Source organism: Drosophila eugracilis, unplaced genomic scaffold, assembly GCF_018153835.1.
Source record: "Drosophila eugracilis isolate 14026-0451.02 unplaced genomic scaffold, ASM1815383v1 contig_340, whole genome shotgun sequence".
Taxonomy (NCBI): Eukaryota; Metazoa; Arthropoda; class Insecta; order Diptera; family Drosophilidae; genus Drosophila; species Drosophila eugracilis.
In genome coordinates this window covers 27,993-50,267 of record NW_024573195.1, presented here as the reverse complement: position 1 = coordinate 50,267, position 22,275 = coordinate 27,993, and the positions used below count along the sequence as shown (strand labels likewise).

The 22,275-nt window shown below is 31.4% G+C and overlaps 2 protein-coding genes across 12 annotated transcripts; one reads left to right on the top strand and one right to left on the bottom strand.

The window, feature by feature from the left end:
- The first annotated feature begins 210 nt into the window (after positions 1-210).
- LOC108102334 (nuclear factor 1) lies at positions 211-9,181 on the top strand. 7 transcript variants are annotated; one of them, XM_017207148.2, is made up of 9 exons: positions 213-364; positions 1,408-1,546; positions 2,254-2,409; positions 2,460-3,045; positions 4,053-4,229; positions 4,282-4,545; positions 4,602-5,383; positions 7,263-7,461; positions 7,523-9,181. In XM_017207148.2, exons 2-9 carry the CDS (start codon positions 1,466-1,468, stop codon positions 7,570-7,572), a joined length of 2,295 nt encoding a protein of 764 aa, XP_017062637.1. In that variant the 5' UTR covers positions 213-364; positions 1,408-1,465; the 3' UTR covers positions 7,573-9,181. The 7 variants fall into 7 exon arrangements, with proteins under 7 accessions (XP_017062642.1, XP_017062637.1, XP_017062641.1 ...); XM_017207152.2 differs by having other exon boundaries at positions 213-432; positions 2,460-2,715; XM_017207150.2 differs by having other exon boundaries at positions 213-432; positions 4,294-4,545.
- A 1,680-nt stretch (positions 9,182-10,861) lies between these two features.
- Positions 10,862-22,077, bottom strand: LOC108102333. Of its 5 annotated transcripts, none has more exons than XM_017207136.2 (12): positions 21,811-22,072; positions 19,645-21,532; positions 18,327-18,487; positions 18,123-18,267; positions 17,059-17,145; positions 16,817-16,974; positions 13,338-13,619; positions 13,127-13,277; positions 12,787-13,072; positions 11,949-12,083; positions 11,108-11,185; positions 10,862-11,050 (listed from the first exon to the last, which is right to left on the bottom strand). In XM_017207136.2, the coding sequence occupies exons 2-12, from the start codon at positions 21,470-21,472 to the stop codon at positions 10,966-10,968; spliced, it is 3,396 nt and encodes a 1,131-aa protein (XP_017062625.2). In that variant the 5' UTR covers positions 21,473-21,532; positions 21,811-22,072; the 3' UTR covers positions 10,862-10,965. The 5 variants fall into 5 exon arrangements, with proteins under 5 accessions (XP_017062625.2, XP_017062630.2, XP_041674494.1 ...); XM_017207141.2 differs by having other exon boundaries at positions 10,862-11,058; positions 21,811-22,071; XM_017207143.2 differs by lacking the exons at positions 10,862-11,050; positions 11,108-11,185; positions 11,949-12,083 and having other exon boundaries at positions 12,878-13,002; positions 21,811-22,054.
- Between the last annotated feature and the right edge of the window lie 198 nt (positions 22,078-22,275).

Genomic DNA, 22,275 nt, shown 5'->3' with positions numbered 1-22,275 from the left:
CACATATGAGGCTTGTAACCTACATTTTGTAATATATAGTAAAAAAATGGTCCGGCTCGAAACATTTATTTCAATAATTATCAATTATTGATAGAGCTTGGTAGATTATTCTGGCCTATTGAATTTATACTGTAGTTGCTTAGCACATGCGTATTATGAATTTGAATGAGCTCTCTCATTTAGTTTCCGTTTGCTCAGTGCGAGAATATCCATTTTTAGAACTGAATTTCGTTCAGACCCTTTAGGTTGATTATGTATTTTTTAATTAATTCGGATTCATAAACATGCCTAAGAGACATAAAGTTTATGAGAACATAAATACATGCAGTTATTTGTGATTGCCAATTTCAAATTTAGTCTTTAGGTATTCGTTTTTAAAAGCGCATCTATTGTGTCATAGTTTAGTCAGCTCCGTGATTTATTAATATAAGTGTACGTGTTTAACAAAAATAGAAAACAATTATGAATATAACATTTAAAAACGTTTCTTGAAATGAAATATAATATAATTAATAGTCTAAATCTAAGATGGTATTGTGTAATGGTATTTTTGTAAAAAAAAAGGCAACGATAAGTAATTCAATTATATTGAATCTTTCTACCTTTGACAAAGAGAAGTGTATTTGTAAAAATATACATATTTGTGATTAAATAGCTGAAAGATTAAGGACTTAACTGACATCGATACATGCACCGCATTTCTAAAATTGAAAATAATTCTTTATCGTAAATTAAACAATATTGTAAAATCTGTGATTGGCAATAGAAAGAGTTTATAATGTATATATGTATGAATTGCCGTAAGAGCGCCGAACGCTAATATAACGCCTGTGAACTAACATTATTAATGTTAAAGAATATATTTATATAATTAAATTTTTAATTGTTGACCAATTTTATCAGAAGTTAATAATCTATACAAGGGGTGCAAATATAAGTTGCCTATTATTACAGGTCTTAATATAAATATAAAGATAGAGCGAAATTTTAAATTGTGAGCGTATATTTTACTTCAGTAGTTACTTCGCTTATCCTTGATTTGTTACTAATTGTATATAAAAGTATAAAAAAGGTAATATGGTAACTAGTGGAGTCAAGTCCTTCCACTCATTCTTCTTCTCTCCGGTTAACCATTTTATGATAGCTAAAAACTGTGGCGTACACAATATTAAAATGTATGTCTTCGATTGACCTTGATATATTAAAAAAATTTTCAACGGAACATTATTTCACAATTTATTCAAATGTAGGTTATAAGGCCCCACAAGGGCAATAAAGTAAGTCAGTTACTAAACCATCTTTTTTTTGGCATAAGGTGACGCTATTAAAATTATTCACTGCGTTTGGGAGAACTGCAGAATGGAAAGATAAAAATTATTTAATAATCGTATTTGTATTATATTTTAGATTTTTTTGATGGAGCCAACAAAATAATAAATTCAATGATCAAAATAATACCCAAGGTATGTTTATACCAGACACTTTAAGAGGCTGTATGATTGAGACGGACGTTTCTTCTTATTTGCAAACTTCGTCATCGGGACAGGTAAAGCGTCGTACCCTTTTTAAATGTTAGAGTTAATGTGTCTGTTCATTTTTAGTTAGAATCAATAGTTAGTTTGCTAGAATAGATAACAATTACTATTAAGTAAATTAAGTAAAAGGTTTGTTTGATCATGACAAGTAAAATTTATATGTTTTTTCATTAAAGATTTAAAATTGTAAATTTTATGCTATTTAAACGAACGAATTCAACCATTTGTTTCACCACTATATGTCATAAACTGGTTAATGTGTGTAATTATTTTACATTAAATTACATTACATACATTTACATAACTTATATGAGTGAATCATTGACTTCTATAAATAAATCGTAAATTACAATGAGAATGAATACCATATTTGTATGTATGTACATATATTTAGGGTATTAAAACAAGAAAGTAAAAAAAAATTCAGTTCAATTCAAAATCATATAAAATATTTAATAATTCATTGAGTTAAGTTGTTTTCACAGCTCCATTGTACTCACATTAAACTTTACTTAATTAACTTTTTCTACTGATTTAAAAAGAAAAGAACATAATAGTAATTTTTAATATAAATTTCTAGAAAATTTTCAATACATATGTTTTTAAAAAATTTACTGAAGTTATAAATAAACACAAATTTTTTGTAGTAATATAAGGATTACAATTAATAATAAATAAGATGTATGACTAATTTAATGACTTTTTTACATACATATAGGATGAATTTCACCCTTTTATTGAGGCATTATTACCGTACGTCAAATCATTTTCCTACTCTTGGTTTAATTTGCAAGCCGCCAAGCGAAAATACTATAAGAAACATGAAAAACGTATGTCATTGGAAGAGGAAAGGCATTGTAAGGATGAACTGCAGGTAATCAATTAAACAATTTCGAAATTATAAAACAAATAATTTTTTTATAGAATGAAAAAACTGAGGTGAAGCAGAAGTGGGCATCCCGTCTTCTTGGAAAACTCAGAAAAGATATTACCCAAGAAAGTCGGGAGGATTTTGTGCAATCAATTATTGGAAAACGCAAATCAATTTGTGTTCTATCAAACCCCGATCAAAAAGGAAAAATGAGACGAATAGACTGCTTACGGCAGGCTGACAAAGTGTGGCGGCTTGACTTGGTAATGGTTATACTTTTTAAAGCCATTCCTTTAGAGAGCACTGATGGTGAGCGGTTAGAAAAAAATCCAGAATGTTTACATCCAGGATTATGTGTGAATCCGTACCATATAAATGTTTCTGTTCGAGAATTGGACTTGTACTTGGCCAACTTTATAAATTCTCATAATTCAGTTAACAATACGATTTTTTCAACTACTCCGGGAGTAAGATCGCCACACTTGAATTTATACAATCGAAGTAATGACACAAAAGATGAGAACGCTGACATAAAAAATGAGGGTGTTAGACAAAATCCATATAATGGTGTAGTTTGTAATGATATTATTTTAGCGACTGGAGTATTTTCATCCCAAGAATTATGGACCTTATCCAAAGGTACTAGTAGTATTATACGTATTGTTTCAAAGAGATATATGCATATATTTTAACGCTTAAAAAACATGTTTTTAATGTACCTATGGAGGTGTCCCCATAGGTATTATTGAAAATATTGCTCAATACAGCTCACTTAAAAATAATGTCATAAATGTGCAACTCTTAAATAAGGGGTCTATCATCATTAATGTTAAACATTATTTTTGAATGGGTTTGTAAAATCATGTTTTTATCAAATTATTTTTGAGTTATCAATATTTTAATATAATTAATTTAATTTATTAAAATCGTGTTGCTTTAGATTTGCATTCCCGTATGAAAGATGAGATGAGATTATTAAACATTAACCGACGCGTTAAAAAAAATTAAAAATTAATTTAGACAAAAATTTGAGCTTAATTGTACTAAATATATACATATTCATAAATTTAAGGCATACACTACCGTAATACATTTATACAATAAATTAATACAATTTCGTTAAGTAGCCGATACCGTTCTTGCCTATTGTATTTAATATAGCTAATTAATTACTCGTCTAGAATATATATACATTAATGGTTCGGAAATGCTTTCTTCTACCAGTTAAATACATTTCAACGAACACCATTTTGATTTCTAATAAGGGAATAAAATAGCAACACAGAAAAATTACAATACAAATTAGCTAGAAGTAAGTTTAGTTTCTAGTGAAATTGATCAAAGTAATTTTATTAGTTCAAACATTCCTCTTTTAGTTTGAAAAATGATCTTTAAAATATCAGGGTTGAGATAAGTTGAGAGTTGAGATAAGTTCCAGTCTTATTGCCATGAGTTTATTGCATAGAATGTCGTAATATAGGTATTATTTACTAAAAAATATTTATGTTATTTATATATTATAATATAATTTTAACGTTAACAAAAATGTGAAGATTTTCATATTAACTTTAACTTTACCAGCATATTTAAATATTGTATGTAGCTTGCACGAAATGTAAAAACAATTTTTAAACAAACTCTATTAGATTTAATTTTAGATGAAGGAAACGATAATACCCTGAACTCAAACCACATTAAAAGGGAGAATGATGGAGCTACCTATGAGTGCAATACATATCAAATTAACTCTGAAGCTTCAATTTCTGCTTCCCTGGTTCAGTCTGGTTCAATTGTGGCCAATCAGATTCCTCTTGGTTACAGTAGTACGTATAAATATTATATTATTTTTAAAATGCCCACAAATTCTTCGTTTAGTTGACTTTATAGATCAGAGAGGTATACATTTATCACAAAGCCCCTTGCTACGTACAGAAGGCGCAAATGGCGATGCCCATGATGTCAACAAAATTGATCAGAGCAGCTCGCCGCCAATCACAAGTAATTCATCGGACGATGCAACAAGCAGATTTCCCCTGATCATTAGAGCTACAGACAGCTCAAACGAAGATCCAAAAACTACAGATTCATCAATTTCCTTGCACCGCTACACATCTCTTTGCAGCAGGCCACTTGGCCAAGGTACAGTCGATTTTTTCAAGTGGATCTAATTAGATTTTAAAAATAGTTTATTTCAGTTGTACCACAAAATAATTGCTCTTCATTAAATACGGGTTCTTCGAGTCCAATAAATTCATTATATTATCATCAACATAACAACTTAAGACCATCTCAAACTAATTCCGTTGAAGAACAAAGCCGTGCTGGTTTCAATAAATATTCAACGGAGCCTCAAGATATTTCTGATTTCGTCACATATGTTTGTCAAGATTCTAGTCACACGGCGACAATAACGGGATCAGTTGAAAATATTCCATTTCAACATCCCCATATACTTCAACCGTCACCTGTCTCACAAGTTCATTCGTCTCATTTCCAAATCCATCAACAACTGCGATCTGCGAAATTGGCATCTTCGCCATCAGCCCATTATCACAGTACAATGCTTCCGCCGATGCTGCCTCCAATGGCTCGACCTGTAGCTATAATACGCAGTAGTAATGATCCTACATTAGCCCAATCACCTTCTTTGACGATTTCCAACCAATCTCCAAACTTAACCAACAGCAACTGTATAGAAAAAAACAGATTGGAAACGGATAATATTAGACTTGCAACTAGCATAGAAAACAGAAATAGCCCCGTTACCACAGACGTTGTTGCCCAACACGAAATTAGAACGACAACTCCTCCTCCACAATCTCAATCCACGGCATCAGCAACCCCCGAATCTTTTCTTGACACTGGACGATGTAAGCTTTTATCAGCTGGATCAAACAAAAACAGAATTACAACGCAAATGTATCCATCAACAAATAATAGAGACTATTTTAATCATTTTCATTCGCAACCTGCATCGGTAAGTACTAGCACACAGTTTTAATAATTACTAACAATTGGGTAAGATTAAAACACAATTTTATACCCTTTATAGAGTAAAAGGGTATATTGTAATCGTTGAAAAGTAAAAGCGTTTCCGACCCTATAAATCAATTTAGCCCTGACCGTCTGTCCATAATAGAGGTGGAGAAACATCCATGTTTTCGATTTTTTGGCGAAAACATCGATGAAGCATCTATATTTTAAATAAAAAAATTTAAGGTATTTTAATCTATTTGAACTGTATTTTAATTTGCTATGTTTAAAAATTAAAAGTCAAATTTTCAACAAAAAATATCCAATTTATTAATCACTTATTAAATGAAAACGAAAAGAAAAATAAATTAAAATAAAACTGTTCTTGATTTTCATGTTCCACTGCTTTGGTATATTGTGCTATTCTTAGTTTGTAAATTAAAACCAAAAAAAAACAAATTTTATATCAATGTTTCAATATATACATACATGGTCCAAAGAAAATAATAGTTATTTTTGATATTGTGATATACTATCCCTAACTCTACTATATACGAGGTGTGTTCAAAAAGTAAGGTGACTCTTCAAATTTCGCGAATTTCAAATTTTTCGATTATCGATTTTTTTGTTTTGTTATATTGGTACACTCTTCCCTAACATCTGTACCAAGTTTCAATGGAACATCCTCTTTTGTTTGGTTGTGAGAGGCGTAAAGTTACAAGTTATTTTGCGAGCTCGGCGATTTTTTGCTATCGAAAAATATGGATCAAAGGATTTGGATTTTTTGGCCAAAAACAACACCACAATAATGCCTCAGCCACCATATTCACCGGATTTGGCCCCATGTGACTTTTTCTTGTTCCCAAAACTGAAGATAATCGAAAAATTTGAAAAATTTGAAATTTGAAAAGTCACCTTACTTTTTGAACACACCTCGTATAACTTCTAAAAGGTTTCGATAATCGAAAAATTTGAAATTCGCGAAATTTGAAGAGTCACCTTACTTTTTGAACACACCTCGTATGTATATTTGCATATTATTTACATTTTTGTTTTTGTTTAAAAAGAGGAGCTTATCGACAATGGTCGATGATACGGCTATCATGTGCGATGTTCACTTATAAATTGTCCAGATTTACTGAGAACCCTTTCAGATTCGCACAAAGATGCCGGATTGAAGAAGTATTATTAAGCTAACGTTTAAAAGCGTCGCCATTAAATTAAGTGCTATATATACTTACAATTCGTCAATCTTCACCAATGTGCCTTAGATATGGAAAAACATCGATGGTGCTCCGGTAAACATCGATGTTGCCGATGTTTCGAAAACATCGATGTTTCTCAACCTCTAGTCCATATGCACGGTGAGATTTCAGGAAATGTAAGAGATACAATGTTGGAATTAAGCTTGCATTTTTGAGAAGCGTACGCAGCGCAAGTTCATTTCATCGCCCTGTCACACCCAAATAAAAAGTAAAATCTTTGAGCTCTCAGAAACTGTGAGCTTTGAATGTTGGGACTTAGTATTATAATATTGGGATGGAACCCCATTCTAATGTGGTTCCAAGATAAACGGTTACCGCTTTTGTAGCAACGCTGAGATCTCGGGAACTACATACAGTAGCTCCAAGCTTGCTTTGTGCAAGAATAAATAAAAGTTAAAATTTGATACTGCAACTTACCAGCAGAGAAATCAAAAAAATTTTAACGCAGTAATGTTAAGAATGGCGCATATTATTAAAAATTAAAAGTTTTTACTAATTTAAAAAACAGAAGAATTTTTCATACAAAAACTATAAAATAGGGCAATTCTGACGCACAAGCTTATTTTGTGCAAGAATTATTTTGATTTAATATTAATGGCTTATTATTCTAATTTTTAGCTTTTGGGCTATGCCGGATCCATTTCTACGATGTCTGGTGTTATCAACAGTCCAACCGATTTAAGCCTGTACTCAGCTCCAATGTCTGTATCCCGATCAAGTACTAGGACTAGATGGAACGATGATCAGCATAACGTACTTCCACATTCTTTATCTAGTACAAACATAGAAAATACCCAAGTTATTTTAATGGAAGATTGTAAGTTTTAAGTTAGGTTTTGTGAGATTATTGTTTTAATTGAATTTAGAATTCATTTCAGCGACTGGACGTTATATGGATGATTATTCAAATCGTGACTTTGTGTCATGATCTAGGCTAAATGAAATTAAAGTGATTACATTTTTCGGCTTGGGCATGCCAAATTTTAAATTAGAGAATAAATAACTAAATAGGATCGCTTATATATACAAAATGCAATTAAATTTAGTTGTAATTAGAGAGTAGGACTTTTGTTTGAATATAATTAGGCTGATTTCTTTTAGGTTTTGAGTTTATATGGATGTTGGATTTAGAAACAGAAATTGATGTAGTTGTTGTAATCGGTAAAAAATGACCAAGATCTCGTTTTGTTTTCTTTTCAATCTTTTTAAAATTGTTATAAATAGGTCAATTTTGCAGATATAAGCTTAAATTTTTAATATAAAATGTAAAAGGAATGTAATTTCATAATTTACAATCAGCGAAAAAAAATTAACAAACTTTGAATTCGGAATGAATGAGAGAACATTTTTTGTTATTCTTTCGCTTATAAGGCGCTTGGATATTTTAGCGACCTAAGATTTTCGTAAACCTAAACCACATTTTGAAGAAAGTATATTTTCGAATTCAGATATGGAAATTTCAAAATTAAAATTTTTGGCATATTGGTCTGGATGTAGTATTTTGCATATTAAATTATTATGCCAGCACAATTGTTGAAGACAAAAAATCAAAGATGCAATTATCTTTCAACTCATTTTAAACTTAAAACTTTTAAGATGCTGGGTTTAATATTTTTAGAACAGGGGCCGTTTTTTAGAATCTAAGGGCAGATTTAGAAAGCACGAAACTCCAAATAAAAAATGAGAACTAAACTCGAATTATATGATTTAAATATTTTATAAAATTATGATACAAGCAATTGGATCTCTTCCGAATTTTGAATTGAGGAGAAACAGATAATTTTAATTGAGCGATATATGTAAATGTAATATAATAAAATTAGGTATTTAATAAACCAATGTTAGGCAATAGTAACACTTATTAAAGCATTTCTGAATATAATAATATAAATATATTAATTAAAAAAGTAAATTCATTCAACAAGATGGTAAATCTTAAATTCACAATATTTATAAATTTAATGTTCATTATGTTAAGTTTATTACCACTTTTAGTTTAATATAGACACTTGAAACTCTAATTTTAACATAGCGTTTCACACAATTTGGTCGCATTGAGTGAACTTACGGATAAAGTATCAAAACTAAGAATATCTTTACGGTTTAACTTTAATTGTTTTTTTTTAATTCTATAAAAGGTTAATAGAAATGTTGAACACATGTATGTTCAGAAATCGCAATATATAGCTTTATGAATTATAATATTGGTATAATTTGAAATTGTGAAATACAAATAAAATATTTTTAAAATTTTAGTACAATAATAATCTTAAGAAGATGGCTAGGGGCATGTGCAAAACCAAAAATATTTAAATTACTATTTAAAATTGGCTGTGAATACTATCTAACCCTAGCGCTGTTTGTAATTTATGCCGAATGAAAGCGCTTATTATAGAGCAATAGTTTGTTGGACTGCAATATTAATACACATATATATAAAACCAAAATAGACTGTAAACAAACGGAGACTTGGCAATAATTTAAGAAAGTGTTTTATGAAATCAAAGAAATAAAAATAAGCCCTTAAAATTACAAAACACGTTTTTTATTGTAAATTATTGTACATTTTATTAATTTAAAAGTAACAGGTAAAAAAAAGCTATAAAGTTCATTCTTGACCAGGATTAATAGTAGAGCCGAGTTAGCCCTGTCCGTCCGCCTGTCCGTATGAACGCTGAGATCTCAGGAACCTAAGAGTTGGGGTAAGCATGCACATTCTAGAGATGCCTACGCAGCGCAAGTTTATTTCAGAATTTTATCATGACCACTTCCAATGGCAGCGCATCTTAAGGTAGTACCATTATCTGGCCACGCCCACTCTTACGGCCATAAAAATATGACAATTTAATCGAGTGATGCGAGTGGTTAGAAAAAAGTCTAAAATTATAATTGTGGTGTGGTTTATGGTCGTTGCTAACTTTTGAATTATATCTGAGCAGTCATCCGTACTATCTGTATCACACCTTTCAGCAGAAGTAGTATTATTCCCATGATATTAAAGCTCATACGGACAGATAACCACGCGGATTTTATGATCCTCATTAAGAATTATATATGAGATATATATGTAAACATATTCGGAATCGCTTTTTCATAACTTTTTTTTTTTTTAAGAAATACATATAACATATAGTATTTATGAAAAGTGTCTTAGTTTTAAGTTCAACCAATATATGGATTAATAGAATTGCCGATTATTAGATTTTTTAGTTAGATTTGTCAACTGCTGTCAACCGATTAAAACTAAAATTTAACTTGTCTTGATGACTGCAGTTGAAAATAGGAGTAATAGTTTTTCCTTGTTCTAAGGCTAAGACTCATGTTGTTAAGAAAATGTAACAATATTTAAGTCAACAAAAGTAGTTTTAAAGATAAATGAAAAATATTTGCATAGACGGAAGCCATCAGGAGAGTGGGTTTCCTAATATTTTGCCCTATACTTTGAGTATTACCCACTTCAATTATTAAACATTCCAGATTTCTGTTTCAATTTTGTAGGACCATCCACACATGTGGCCTTTATATTGCATTGTATCTTTTTTGCATTTAAAGATAAGAACCTTTCTGACTTCTGAGCGATCTGACTTTTAACTGTGCTTGCACGGTTGAAAATCAGTTACATTTAAAAAGTCATAACATCTAGACATCTAGATAATAATTGGCTTATATTAGGCTTGATGTCCGATGAATGCAGTTAACTTATATGTATTAGAGTTCACATATGTATGTATATATTTTTTTACCCGTGCCTAATTTTAAGATTTTTCAGTTTATGTTTGGGCGTATTAACGTAATTAAATATGGACATGGAGTTGACATTTGTACTCGTAGAGTAAAATAAAATTCGTTAAAAAGTATTTAGGTAGAATAAAGCGGTACCAAACCTATTAAGAACCAATTCTTAATCTGGATCAATATCCCAGCTGTATTAGCCATGTCAGTCTGCCCCAATGGCGCACTCAATTCATTGGACTTTACATTTTTAAAGGTTATTTGAACAAATCAAATCGTTTCCAATTTGAATTTTCTATATTTATAAAATAATTGTTAACTACTTCTACTATTATTTTCATTCTCTACAACATATTTTCCTTATGTAGTGATCCCATCGTCTGATTCTGGTGATATGGGTCCAGAAATCTTTTGGTAAGGAGTTTTATTTTCTTAAAAAAATACAAAGACAGGTAAAAAGTTTGTTAAAAACATTTCAAGAGATATTTATCATTGCTTTCTAAAGACTCTTTATTGTTTATATGTACATTTTCCGGTAGAGATTTTTTTAAGCTAGCGGTGAAAATGTTTAAGCTTTTATTCTAACATTCTATTGGGTTGTAATTTTTGAGATCTCTTTTTTATCAAGCCCCTGTTCCAAGTCAATGTCATCTAGGTGATTTAAGGAGTCTTGTCTAAAATACTAATATGTATCTCGTTAGTACAATAAAAGTGGAACATAATGTACAAACCGTTTTCCATAGGGCAGAGTGTCAATGACGCGATCTGATAATCTGCTTAGTTCTTGTTCATCTGGTTGATGAAAATTCCTTGTTTATGGAGTAAAAATAATAATTAAAAATAGTCACAATCTTATTAAAAACAAGAAACGTATATTAGATTAACGCAACTATCAGATATCCGTTTCTGGGTAAACCAATTTCTAAATAATAATTTTGCTAGCTGATATTGACGGCGAAACATATATATAAATGCTTTATGCTTATTATAGAGTATGCATATAGTATAAGGTTATATTATATTCATTGAAAAGTATGTAAGAGGTAGAAGGAATCATTTCCGAGCCTATAAAGTATATATATTCTCAAAGACGATCAATATGCAAAACTATTTAGTCATTTAGATTCTTGAGAATCTTGGAATGTTGAGATCTCGGGAACTGTAAGTAATAGAAAGTTGGAATTAAGCATGTAGTTTTAATGATGCCACCAAAGCGTATTATTTTTGCTTCGCCCTCTGTGAAATCCGGAGGTGGTTTTTCATCTGGCCATGCCTAAAAAACGCGGAAAACTGTGGAGTCTATAATATTACACCATGTTGATTTATATCACAAATTATATGTTGCTTGTAAGGCTCACAAGGGCAGTGACATTATCATCACTTATGTTATTAATCATGTTTTTTTAATGATTATTTAAAAATTGGATGTTACCGTAACGGGTACCTTAGAGCCGCGTCATTTGACTGAAGGGTTTCTACTCGTTTTTCTCAAATCTAATCTTTACCGTTGGAATTTAAATCACCCAATTTTTTACAAATAGCCAAATAAATGTATTTTAATTCAAGTCTTACCTTTCGGCTCCATTTATTTTCGTTGAAATCAGCTCGTATAACTTTTCAGGACAAGCTTCCAACATTTGTGTATAAATAGAATTAATCAATTCTGCTGATATCGTAAAGATTTCTTCATAATGATTAATTAGGGTCCTGATAGAAACATAATAAGTAGAATTATAAGCATAATAATTGTAATAATAAAATTTGAATATAAAAATAATAATAATACCGTTACACTTTTGTAGGGTTATAGTACTGTCTTCAATATTAACTCGAACAACCAATTTTTTTACTGTTTCTAGGCTTTTTGGGTGGATATATACGACAATTACTCGGTTTGTTTTGACACTTATTCATATCTCTTATTCGTAGAATAATAGGGAATATTGTAAAAAAAATATAAGAATTTGACAGATTTGTGATGTAAATGTATATACCATAAAAATCAACAGATCTACTCTAAGGCCCTGAAGCATAATATTCTGTGACGACTATATTATTAAGGCTTAGAGTTAAAAAGACTTAAAAAATTATATTTATTAAATATCAAACTACAAATAAATGTTGAAAGGTTTTTTACAGGAGAAAATATCCTTTCATTAAGGTACTGCGATAGACGCAATCACGAGATCTCAACTTTCCAGCTCTTAAAATTACCGAGATCTCAGCGCTTTTTGTGAATGTGCCCACAGGCCGAATGGCAAAACAATCTTGTGCTGCATTTTTTTTCTTATAGTTCCTGAGACCTTAGCGCTCATTCATTTACTCTACGAATAACGTGAATCTAACTTACTCAAAAATGGAACCAACACTGTTTTATAAGCACTTATATTTAATGAACGTTCGTACCAACCTTACGACATTAATAGAGTCGCTCATATTTTCTTGCTCTTTGTCCCTCGATAATGTCACAAGCGTCCCACGCAAAATATTCGGAGCAAATACGGTGGCTAGATTATTGCAATCCATTTTATTTCCACCCATTACATAACTTCCGTCAACTGAACATACATTATCGCTATGTGCCGCCACCTTTGCTAGAAATGCTAGTAAAACATATAATGTGTCTCTGTGGGGTATGGGAAGTAGTCTAATTATGTGTGATAAAGCCTCAAGTTGCAAGCGTCGATTTCTTATACCTGAAAAAGGTCATTCCAATTGTGAATAAATATGTTCTATACATACATACATACGTTGTGTTCTTAGAAAAGTTGAATATAGCCTATAACAAAGTAGTGGCTCTGGAAGGTCCCGTAAAAATTCTTTAAGGAGGGTGGCAACATCATGTGGACATGTATCAACGGAAATCCTGAAATGATTATCCTTATCCAGTTCTTCGCGTAACTAGTAATTTAAGCATAAAATAATTAAAGTATAATTTAGAAGTTATTCTGGACAACTTACTTGTTTTACTCGTTTTTTAGATGGGCTCACGCGAAAGAGTCCAACCTGTTCTAAGCCATTCTCTTCTAAAAATTCGATACAGTTATTTACAAACATTGGTACCATGAGTTGTAATTGATCTTGATAGGGCCTATCAATATTAAGTTCAGTGTTTCCGATTTTAAACTGAGTAAAAGGTTTCGAAGACTTTGATTTAAGTCTGAAGGTATCGCTTAGACATAAGGAAATGTCCATGTAACCGTGTTCCAGGGTTTTGGATGGTAAACTTTCACATGACCTGACCTAAAATTCAGATTATGTTAATATACTTAAAGTAAATGAATAGACGGTAAATATTCATTCAAGACAACGCCTTAAGTTTTATTTCAATTTTTAACACTAAAAAAAGCTGAAACATTTATTAATAAATATTACCGGTCTGAGAGTTCGATTGAAATTCGAGAAAAAGTTTAGCTAAAAATCCGGTAAGACATCGACTTTATTGGATTAATGAACAGGACTAGTATAATAATGAATCATTTAAATTTATAACAACCTCAGATGACCTCACATTCAATTGAACAGATAATTTTCCCTTAAACTTTTATAAGATGAAAAATAGTAACACAACTGTAACGGCATTTAATGTGGTAGAAGACTATACTGTTAAAGAAGACTATACTGTAAGATGTGAAGAATATATTTAAGGACAACAAGAAAAATATGTTAGCTCCTATGTTAGGCGAAATTGCATTAGGCCACTATATCCGAAAAAGTATATTTTTTGCAGCCTTGTTAATTTTAAGAAATAAAATATGTTTAAAATAAATTTTCGCTTTAATAATACAACTGTTGTAAATGTTATTAAGTCAATCTGGCCAGACTACATTTTGCAGCTCTTTTATAGCCCTTATAGTTCCTGAGATCTTAGCGTTCATACTGGGCAGACGGACATCACTTAATCGACTGGGCTATTGATCTTGATCAAATATATGGATTCTGTATAGGGAAACGCTTCCTTCTACCTGTTAGATGCTCTTAATCATAACAACAAACAAATAATTATCAGTGGAATCACAAACTAAATTAAACAATCAATAATTAGTGGAAATCTAATAACGGAACGGAATCATGGTAAATAATATTTTCAGTATCAAAATCCGAAAAAGTTGGAATTATAGACAAAATACTAATTATTATTTAAACCTAAATAAACATATTCAATCGAACGAATGATTAGAGAGTTAAAATAGATTAGAATTAAAACATCCGAGGCACGCAGATGAAGAATTATTTCTTCAAAAGGAATTGAAGATTAACTACGAATAACTAATACCATATAGAATATATATATCGAAAATGACATGGTAGTTTATAGTAAACGATGCATTATCCTTTCTGAGTTTATTATTTAGTTAATTATAAAATTAAAGGAAATTACTATAACACCTAGTGAAAGCATTTTAATTCACGGTTTTGCTGTTTCCCAAAAATGGTGAAAATGAAGATGAAACCCCAAAACATAGATTAGTTATAGTCTTCCGAATTATATACCCGATGCAAGACCCATATAAATTTAAACTTCTATAATTACAAATTAAATCGATAGATATTGACAAAAATATATTGTATATTGCAATACATAAATCTTAATATTAAGGACGACACTGTTTTCGCGGTTAGTGAGCAATGGACTTGGCAAAGATCAAATCTCCTGGAGCTGCGGTAGCATCTCCGTATTTGCCTAGTCCCAACTGTCTAGTCTTAATAGTTCCCGGGATATCAGCGGATCCAGATTCCAGATCCCTAGAAATCACAATTTTCTATCACATATAGTTCCAAAGCTCTCAGCGTACCTACAAAATGGGGCCATAGGAACAGTAGAATATGCATTCTTAATACCAACTTTCTATCACTCAAGGTTCCCGACATCATAATGTTTTTAGATGTTCGCGTTTAGTGGTTAAGAAACAATTACCTTAATAAATTAAATAAAACCGAAAAATTTTATGTCGCAATTAATAATGAATTTCAAGCCATAGGTATGGTCTTTAAAATGAAAGAGAAATGGTCATGAGAAATTGTTTACTCTTATATGGAGTGATTGGTATAGGATTATAAACATCAATCTTTATTTTTCACAATATCTAAAAAATGCAATAGTACGATAAAAATTTAAATATGGTATTCTGTCATAAAAAACCCAAAAATAATATATATATAACCCTTGTACAATACATTTTGTAGACTACGCTCTTGAATACAGAAAAAACATGAGAAAAAGCTATAGTGCCGCGACTATAAGATACCCGTTACTGTTTTACAGAATTTTAAAATCAATAGGTATTGACAAAAATATGTTATACAAAGTCAAACGAAGACATACACTATAATATTATGAACGCTGCAATTCGGGCTTTGGGGGCGTTAGAGTGAGCGTAGTGAAAACTAGGGGCAAGTTGCAGTGACATCTCTTAAATACGTATTACTTAGCATAACTTTCTAGCTCTTTTAGTTCCCGATATTATAGCATTTTTGGTTTTTCGGGTTTTGTGGGCGTTAGATAGATTTGATATCTCGGTAACTATAAGAGATAGAAAATCGGATTGAGCATGTAGGTTTTTATGATGCCCCAAATGCGAATTTTTTTCCGATCAAGCCCCGCCCACCCTAACGCCCACAAGCCCCGAAAAAACAAAAATGCAAAATTCTCGGGAACTAAAACAGCTAGAATGTTGGGCTTAGGAATACGTAATTTACAGATGCCACTGCAACTTCCCACGAGCTTTCATCCGACCACGCCCACTCCAACGACTACAAACCGCGGAAAACTGTGGCGTCTATAATATTATAATGAATGCCTTAGTTTGATCTTGTTTAACTTATTTCTGTTAATATCTTTCTATTTATCAAAGATTTTTCAAATCGGTACATTATTTCGCTACTAATGAAGAAATTTAGGTTATAAGGCCTCACATGGGCAGTGACGTCACTTTCAGTTACTAAATTTGTTTTTTCCGACACTAGGTGGCGCCTTGTGAATTTCCACTAGCAATGAATATTTAAAAATTGTGTAAAACAGTAACGGGTATCTTATAGTCGCGGCACTCGACTATAGCGTTTCCTCTTGTTTCTAACTGTTAAATACTTTTTAATGAATCTAATATACCCTTGTACTCTTTACCTTTTACCTTTCACGAGTAACAGGTATAATTATCTCCTGAGCGCGAAAGTTTCATAACTTATTAACCAATTTTATGTTTTGATTCCAGGTCAAACATAAGTATTTTGTTTTAAGGGCCTTATACGTACAATACTTACTCATCATTAAAATTCCCACACTCCCCTTTTTTACTATAACTTTTTTATTTGATAACATGTTAGAATAATTTTTTTAAATCATTAGCTTTGCAAATGTTTATGATGTCTCACTATATCACTGTATGTAATCACTATATAAAGTTTACATTAAGGACAATTTTAAAAGACGCAACACTTACATTCTCATTTATCTTCAATGAACTTCTTGGATCACTGTCATTTCCTCGAATCACTTGCATTAGGGTATATTTTGATCGGTCCTCTGTATTAACTTTTTGTTTTCTGTCTCTTGTCAAGCAACATTCCAATGGAGTTCCAAACAATTCCATGCGACCATCTTAATATGAATACAAATTTGATTTAATTGTGAGAATCTTAAACACTTAAAAATGGAACTTTAAGGTGTATAACTGTAACTTACTTTGTTCTTCTTTTCTTCCAATATCAAAAAGGCTCACAGATTTTTTTTTAAGTGGGATACAATTAATCTGCGGGGGTTTCTTCAAATCTAAAATTTTAATTCATAACGAATTTTAAAGGAGGTTGTTTCTTCAGACGAGAACGGCCAGAGCATGCTGAGTCTCTGATAGTGAAGTCACTGCCCATATGAGGCCTTATAACCTAAATTTCTTCATAAGTAGCGAAATAATGTTCTGATTTGAAAGTTCTTTGGTAAATAGATAGAGATTGACAGAAATAAGTTATATAAGGTCAAACGAAGGCATTCGTAATAATACTATAGACGTCACAGTTTTCTGCGGTTTTTGGGCGTTAGAGTAGCTAGAGTAGCGTGGCTAGATGGGAACAACAAACAATTCACATTGGCGGCATCATAAAAGCCTACAGACTTATTCTGAACTTTCAGCCTTTTTAAAATAGGCGAAACCGTTTGTTTTAGTTTTTCGTGGTTTGTGGGCATTAGAGTGGGTGTGGCAGAATGCTAAAATAATTTTGCGCAGCGTAGGGACCTCAAGAATCTTCATGCTTTATTTCAACTATATATCTCTGTTAGTTTCTGAGATCACAGCGTTCATACGGACAGACGGTTGGACAGACTGACATGTCTTCATCAACTTAGCTATTGATACTGATCAAGAATATATATACTTTATAGTGTCGGAAACGTCTTTTACTTACTCTTCAATGAGTAACGGGTATAATTAGAGTTATTGTTTAAGCTGAAGTGAGTGGCCGGCACTAAAAGTTTCAAATTTTCATCTTAATGTACATATTTGCTTTCCCAGACGTATGTGGTATATTATTATATTATTATTTTGTAATAAAAGACTATGTACCTTTTTTTTAAGAGTGAAACGAGTTAGTTTGTTTGATAAATATAGAGAGATTTATCTTAAGCATTAAGAATGTCAAGATACGAACGATAAGCACAAGCTATAGCATTTTCTTGTGTTTTATTTTAAATAACATAAAAATGCTCATAGAAATTGTAATAAGATTTTCTTTAAGTATTAAAGTCAAACCAACCTTCAATATTTCCAATATTCAATTCTTTAAGTTTTTCTAACGAGAAATCCTTTAATAGAGCTAATTCTGTATTCGTCAGCCTTATCAGTGAAGTTTCCACAATTTGAAATCTTTCGCCAGACTCTGCAATCCACAAACAATTTCCCTGAAATTGATGTTAAAGAATGTCGTTTTTATTACAATTTATGGGTATAATTTTCTTACCGAAGGATACCATTTTATAGATGATGAATTAATACAATCTTTAGATAAATTTCGTTTATTTTGACTTTTGGAACCACTTCGCCAAATTTTTTTTGTCACAAATTGACCCACATTTGATAATGATTTTGACTTTTGCATATTTACGGTTGCATTTTCCCAAGCTGAAATTAATAATAATCAATAAAGGCACGTTAAAAGAATGCGGTGATACATTCAAACATCAAATTTTTCTGAAGCATTTATTAAATTATCAGTGCTCGTAGAGTAGACAGTGTAATGCAGCTAGCTAGTCAGTTCAGCGATTGTTGTCGCGAATTTTACGAAACAAATCTTGGCCTACATCCTCACAACATCAAATTTTATGCTGAAAATGATCTGGATTTTTGTCAAAAAATCATCTTCAGTGATCAGGCTCGTTTCTGGCTAAATGGCTATTGGTTATTGGTCAGGCAGTATTGAAATACGGACTGTGTCGGCATTGTTGAGCAGTTCTTCTTCCGCGATGATCAAGGCCGGCACGTTAGTTTAAATGGTAATCACTACAGCTAAATAATAACCAAATATTTTTACCACGAAATAGAATAATTGGACTTGGACAATATGTGGTTCCAACAGGACAACGATACACTGCGAATGTCACAATCGATTTATTGAAAAACAAGAGGTGAAGTTTATGGTCTATGCCAGGGACGATTAATAAATTTCGTAAACCATCGAAAATACTCTTTCTTGTTCAGGATCTATATCTGTTCATATAAACGATAAGAACTGATTATACATACATATGTATTTCAAGATAATTCCCTTCGCCAATATTTTTATTTTTCTCTGCGTAAGCGGTGCTATTTAAATTCATGTTATATTATTCAAATCAATCAAACTTTTCATTTATATCTAGCTCAAAGCAATTTTAAATATTAGCAGCTCTATTTCGTGCGAAATATAGATGTTATTCGACTAAAAGGCTTATTTTAATCTGACACATTTCATACATAGTCGTAGAGTAAGTGAGTATATATTCCTTGAAAAAAACTATGTAAAACCATTAGCGTCCATATAAAGTATATACTTGATTATGATCAATATATCAGCGTTCTTAGAAAATGCGGCTATCATTTTAAGAGCTTGGTGGGCGTAAGTGTGAACGAAGACGGGTAATGGTAAAGTGCGCTGGCATCTCAAGATTATACATGCTTAATCCCAACTTTCTATATCTAATAGTTCTGATTTTAATTTATTCTAAGAGTAGCGATTTTAGTTTGACGGACAGTCACGGTTATTAAGTGTTATATAAGATTTTATAGTATTGCTTACTTACCTATATCAGGACATTGGTCTATTAATGTGTTTATATGACTTCCTGAGTTACTATGCCCATGTAAAATATTCGAAATAAATTGAGAACTAGAAGAGAATAATTCACCAGAAACCCTAATAGCTTTGTCCAATTTCGAATGAATGGTGGGAGATGTAGGTGCAGAACAAAGTGTATGTAATTGATTTTTCTCCCAAACGAATTGTTTTAGTGTTCGCTCATCCTCAGATTTTTGCCATTCTAAGTGAGCGTTGTCCAGATTTATAGAAGATTCGTTTCCTTTAATAAAATCTAAAGCTATAAGTGGCCAAGCATATAATGTTTGTACTGCCTTATTTAATCCTTCATTTAGTCCAGGTGGATTTATTTCGGACGCAGCCTTAATATTTCTCAAGTTTTTATCATAGTTAATTGATTTAAATCGATTGGATTCAGAATCATGAACACTTTTTCTTCTTGCCATTTTAAAATAACGTTTTATCGTATCGCTTACTGACTGTGAAAAATCTTCGTCAATTGAACCCTTTCTACAACCTATTCGCGGAGAGTTTAAGCCTTCTTGCCTATTAAACTCTTTTAATAGTTTTAAATTATTTTTACAATTTTGAACCTTGTACAGTTCCGCCAATTTTTTCAATTCGCTGAGTTGAATAAAACTAGTTTGAGTTCCAAAGCTTTTCCGGTTTCCATTAATTTTTTCTTTGTTCAGGGTGCATTTTTTGGGTAACTCTAAGCTTTGCAAATCTTTGCTAAGATCTAAATAAAGTGAATGTTTCTTACTTGGTGAAATTTGTCTAGTTTCACTTTGTTGTAGAGTGTTAATATTTGTATGTATAAGCTTTTTGTTATTTATATCAGATTTACCACTAGTTTTACGTTCATTTAAACCAAATTTTAATAAGCTAGATAATGAAGTTGACCGTTTAACGCAATATTTAAGTGGTTCATTAGAATGTAGGTTCCGATGAAGCTGCTGTTTCTTGAGTGCGTTGTAAATTTTCTTTAACATTACTTTGTCTTCAAGAATGGTTTCGGGTACGTCATCAAAATCCAATATATTTTCCTCTTTTGCAAATATAAAGCTTTTAGACAAAAGCTTCAGTCGGCATATGAGCTCTTTTTGCAGAGTCGTGCCGAAGGATATTATTTTATCTTTGTCATTCTGTATTCCCAGGTTGGGTCTTCGCGCACTAGGTGATGATGTTTGGTCAGGTCGAACCGTTTTAGTACCAAGTAGTGTTGATGTTTTGTACACATCGCGAAGCTTAAGACACGTTTGCAATAACTCGATTATTCGATCGTCATTATAATAACAATTTTCGGGCTCAACTTTATTTTCTCCGTGGCTGGAACTGGAGTGTCTCGTCAATGGTTTCAATCTTCGCCTATAATTTCTGTTAGCTCCTGGGTACGAGGTTCTGCGGCTCCACAAAATAAAATTAGATTCAGATAAACACACTTGTTGAAATTGTTCTTCAAATATGTCATTGTTGCCCAATTCTGCCTGATATCCATCGGGAACTATCTTGCGACCTGCATCGGTCATATATCTCCATGTTTTTCGAGTTAAAAGCCAGCGTTCTCGTTTTATTTCATTCTCTTTTGTGCTACTGCGTTTTAGTATATTTCCAGAAGGATCACCCTCAAAAAGCTTATTTGCAAAATGGGTCGGATAACGTAAGCGGCAAGGATGTGTGTCCTTAGAAGATGACAATGTTTTTTCTCCACGTATAGCGACGTTCAGCTTGCCTAGCGCATTATTCAACTGTCCTGACTTTTTTTTTACGGCCGCAACAGGGTCTGATCCCTCTGATTTCTTTGATAATTCCATAGTACAACATAAAAGTCGTTATAGTATGTTAAGAACAAATATGACCATGAGTTGAGACGGCTGTTTTAAGTAAAAATTATTAGTTATTTTTCAAGCGCAATAATTTTTTTCACAATGCATAATTTTTATGTGCGTACATTTGTGTACATTTGAAAAAATATTTTAAAAAAGTGTAAAGCACTTATTTCAAATAAAAAATAAGTAAATACACAAATATATGAATATTATATATTCGAAGTCCAAAAGTAAATAAACACTTTTCCTTTTGTGGTGTATATTAAATTTTTTAAAATTAAACTTTTGTAGTCTGATAATCATAAGAGTACGCAAATAAATACCAAATGACGTGCGGGAAAGTCTCTACAGTTTAATAGACAAAAACATTTTTTCGGAAAAATACATTAAAAAATTCCGAAATTCACGATAAGCTATTTTTGAATGTATGCATGCTATACAAACAATCCACAAATTTGGGAACATATGTATATGTATTTCTTTTCCAAAAAACACTCGAAAGCACGAAAGATTTGTTTTATTTATAAAAATATCATGGTTATATATGCATATGCATAGTTTTACTTTATCATTTTTATTAGTTTGCTTATACCTAATGTACCGCTTATGAGCTTTTATTTAATATTTTAATATTATATATATTTTCATCTTTATATTCAATATTTGGTTTATTTAAAAATATACCTGGAGCTTTAAAACTTGTATTTTTAATATGGCAAACAAATTTTTTGGAAACTTGGAAAGGAGACATTTCTCTTATTTAATAATATATATATTGAAAAATAATA